General features: G+C 40.2%; 1 protein-coding gene across 1 annotated transcript; it reads right to left on the reverse strand.

Moving 5' to 3' along the window:
- Window positions 1-8: 8 nt before the first annotated feature.
- On the reverse strand, window positions 9-3502 carry LOC123966197 (myelin-oligodendrocyte glycoprotein-like). Its single transcript, XM_046042397.1, has 6 exons — window positions 3380-3502; window positions 1479-1856; window positions 1182-1274; window positions 940-1052; window positions 617-850; window positions 9-187 (listed from the first exon to the last, which is right to left on the reverse strand). The coding sequence occupies exons 1-5, from the start codon at window positions 3477-3479 to the stop codon at window positions 806-808; spliced, it is 729 nt and encodes a 242-aa protein (XP_045898353.1). The 5' UTR covers window positions 3480-3502; the 3' UTR covers window positions 9-187; window positions 617-805.
- Window positions 3503-4007: the final 505 nt, after the last annotated feature.

Here is a 4007-nt window from a genome sequence, read left to right on the forward strand (position 1 = left end):
CGGTGACTACGTCCACTTCTTTTATACAGTCTGTGGTTGAGAGAAGAGGACAGTTCTGGCACAGTTCTTCTGCAGGCAGTACTTTCCACAGTCTGACCCAAACGTGTTCAGCAAGAAAATCCACAAATTTAAAGAAAACTTTTTCCCAGGACGTCTGATGCAGCCACGTCCCAGAGTTTGAGGTGAGCTGAGGAAGAACACACAGAGCAGAGGCCATGAGTTGTTTCTGCACCAGAGCCTTAATTCAACATAACCACATTTTACTGCTGATAAACCCACGTACAACAAACTTCTCAAACATCTGCAGGTTAACAGATTAAAGCTCCAGAGTTTTCATTTGACTGCACGTCCAGTGCAAAGCTATGGATATAAAGTATTTCTTTATGAGCAACTAACTAGAAACCACATTGGATACAAAAGACTTAAAAAGCAGACCAGCTTCACCTTCTTCTCTTAAGAAAAGCTGACAGAGAAAGTAGGAGAGGCTCTTAAAAAAGATCCATTTATTGCACTCGTAACAGATTTTGCACAAAAAAAATAAATAATTTGTGTGTCTGAGGAGCCTCTTCTGCTGTTTCTCAGCAGGGGTCAAAGTTCATGATCAAACCAGACTCACCTTCATTCTGATGGTAATCTGTGTCCATCATGAAGAGCTCCCTCCTGCTGATCCAGTGGGTCCACTTGTGGCTGGAGGTGATGCTGGTCTGAATCCCTAAAGTGATGATGAAGATCCAAGAGGGGGAGAAGTGTAGAACGCTCTCGTCTCCGTTAACATCAAATAACAACGAGCTCTTGAGCAAGGCACCTAGACTGGAAGTGGCCTTTCTGGGGTGACGTCATACTTTGGCGGCTGGAGGGACAAGTTTAATAATCAGTCAACTGTCTCCAAGAAAAGTCTGGTCAGATTTACACAACACGATCAGTTTCCTTCTGACTCACATTTAGTTTTTGAGGCTTGTGTTTAATCACATATCCAGCGACGCCACCACAGACTCCCAGGACCAGTAAGACACACACAGCTGGGATCCAAACGCCCTGATAGGATCGACCACCTGATGTGAAAAAAAGACAGAGGCAGAAGTTACAGTAACTGAAATACAACAGATACACAAATCTGAGTGTGATTCAGCACTAATAATGTTAATTCTTTCTCTCCTCACAGAGTTGAACCGTCTCCTCACCTTTAACATCCATCTCCTCCTTTGGATCTGGAGTTTGGACATTTGTGGGAAGCAGCGGCGTCTCTGTCGTCGAGGATTTAACAAAGTTTGGATCTGAAATTAAAGATTTACAACACATTAAAAAGAAACAACCATTATAGGAGAACGGTCACATAAGCTGTTGACCAAATGATCCTTTAACTTCTACAGATGTCTGTTTTTGACCTGTGTGCAGAAATCGTCTATGTTCACTACATTTTGACAGTAAAGTTCTGCCTTGTGTTGCAATCTGGACCATCAGCATCTAAACAAACTCACCAACAATAAGTAGAATAATCGACTCCTTCACTTGGCTGTTTAACTTGGGGATGAAACATTTGTATCTCCCTCCATCAGCCGGCGTCACGTTGGTGATCTTCAGAGAAATGTTTCCACGTTTCAGTTCGTCTGTGAACAGCATCGTCCTGCCGAAGTACGACTGGAGCTTCATGTCCAGGTTTTCACGTCCATCCCTGTAAACGTGCACGTAGTCGACCCGGCTCAGACGATCAGAGGGGTCGGGCTTGAGATCTGGCTTCGACCACTCCACGGTCAGATCCTCCACATTGTAAGCAGGATGCAGGTGGCACGGCAGGATGACGTCATCACCCGGAGCAGCGATGATTGGCTGAAGTGATCCGATCACACGAGGCTGACCTGGAAAAAGGAGGCAAATTTAAACCTTGGACAGACAATTTTTGACTCTTTATTGATTGTATAAGATTGTACATGATTATTATTGTGGTTATGTATACAGTGTGTATATTACTTATACATCTACACGCTACCTGATTCCACTTTTATGCCAACACGAATTTCCCCTATGGAGAATCAGTAAAAGGTATATTTTATCTTATCCTATATTATAAGCGGTGCTAATAAGGAAGATTTTAATGTAGTGATAGTTGTAGCTCTAGTTTTAAATCCTAACAGTTATTTCCATCAGTGATTAATCTGTTATTTTCTGGATTAATCAGTCTAGAAAATGGTGAAAATGTAAACTACAGTTTCCTAAAGGCAAAAGTATTTCAAACTCTCTAAAAGCTTGTTTTATAAACCAGAAATATTGTCTGTTTATTGTCAAATAAATAACAATTGAGAAAGAGATCATGAGTTTTGTAGTCATGACTTTGCCAGTTAACAAAGCACAAATCTTTTCATGGAAAATTGAGATAAAATATCTGACATAGAAGAACAAGGGGTCTCGAGCTGAATAAACAACATGACACAAACGGCGTGACAAACGTTTTCTGCGTCTGCGCTGTTGTTGATGTGAAGTGGTGGATTTGTGACAGTATTCTCATTTAATTATATTTTAAGTCAAATAATAAATCTCACACTGGAACCAAAGTTGAGTCCTGACATGAGAACAGGCTTTATGTTTCCTGATTTCAGTTTAAACCGTCCTGCTTATCAGGATGTTGGATGTCTCCCAAAAGTTTTGAAAAACAACCACAAGATGTCCTTTTGTTTGATCACACTATTCAAACTGTGGCACGTGAGCAGCTGACTGACCACTCATTCTTAACCATTTAGTTTAAAATTGTGATAAACTGATGAATGATTTAACACTCATTTTAAAACACTGAGTCCTTTATATTTGTATCAGTCCCATGAAATGATTCATGTGGCAGGAAAAGCACCTGAATGTTTACAGGTGACTCACTTACTGAATCATAAAGTTCCTCTTTCCCACCAACTTGAAACCAAATTCAAAATTATGAGTAACAAATCTGGTCATGTGAGTGAAACGCAGGTGTTTGTTTGTTTTCTTTTAGCCTACAGGTCAGTGATTTTTCTGTGTTGCTCTAAAATCAATCAAAACTGTCTTGATTTTTAGTCACGAGTAACTTAACAGCAGCAGCTGTTTGTTATGTTACTTGATGGTTCAGCGGCTTAAACAGCAATCAGCAGCTAATCAACTTAATTGATAATAAATGATCAATATTAGATAAATAAATGAACAACATTATAACGTTAGTTTTAAAGTTACTTAATATAACAATTATTTTCTACTCACATTTCAGTTCATGTTGGCTACACTAATGGATACAGTCGCTATTTAACTTCTTTTTATTAACTGAATATCGCTCGACATTTGACTGAATGAATGAATGAATGAATGAATGAACTAAAGGTGCCGTTAACTCTCGTAACGTTAGCGAAACATATGAACTTACCTTCAACAGGCTTCGTCCAGACAGCCGTACTCAAACATACAGCGAGAGTCCAGAGTGGAAAACAGGTAAAACCAGGCACGGAGCTCCCGAAGTGAGCCATAAAAACAGCTGAGCGTGAGACAAACAAACAAACCAACCCACCTGCTGAAGTGAGCTCGAGCTCGACTGCTGCTGCTCTGCTGACGAGTCACCACCACCACTCCTACTCCTACTCCTACTCCTACTCCTCTTCCTCTTCTTCTTCTTCTTTAATGGCGGATTGCAAACAACTTTTAAGTGCATACCGCCACCTACTGTACTGGAGTGTGTAAAATCATATCACTCAGCCATCAACCTCAATAAGGAGCTCTCATATTCTGTTCACCAACCCAGTGTCTTTAAGAAATTTAAATAATGCCTTCCTGGTGATTCTTATACCCCCATCAGATTCTATTCCCTCCCTGCTTCCTGAACCCTATCTTGAAATATCCGTCTTTCCAACTCAAACAATATGCAGTGCAAAATGATATGTTCAACATTTTCTTTAACCCCACAGTTTTCATATTTTTCACTATTCCTTTTCCCCAATAAAAACAAGGTGCCATTCAGTCCTGTGTGATCTACTCTTAGTCTTGTCATAATAATTTCC

This window comes from Micropterus dolomieu, unplaced genomic scaffold (genome assembly GCF_021292245.1).
Source record: "Micropterus dolomieu isolate WLL.071019.BEF.003 ecotype Adirondacks unplaced genomic scaffold, ASM2129224v1 contig_12894, whole genome shotgun sequence".
NCBI lineage: Eukaryota > Metazoa > Chordata > Actinopteri > Centrarchiformes > Centrarchidae > Micropterus > Micropterus dolomieu.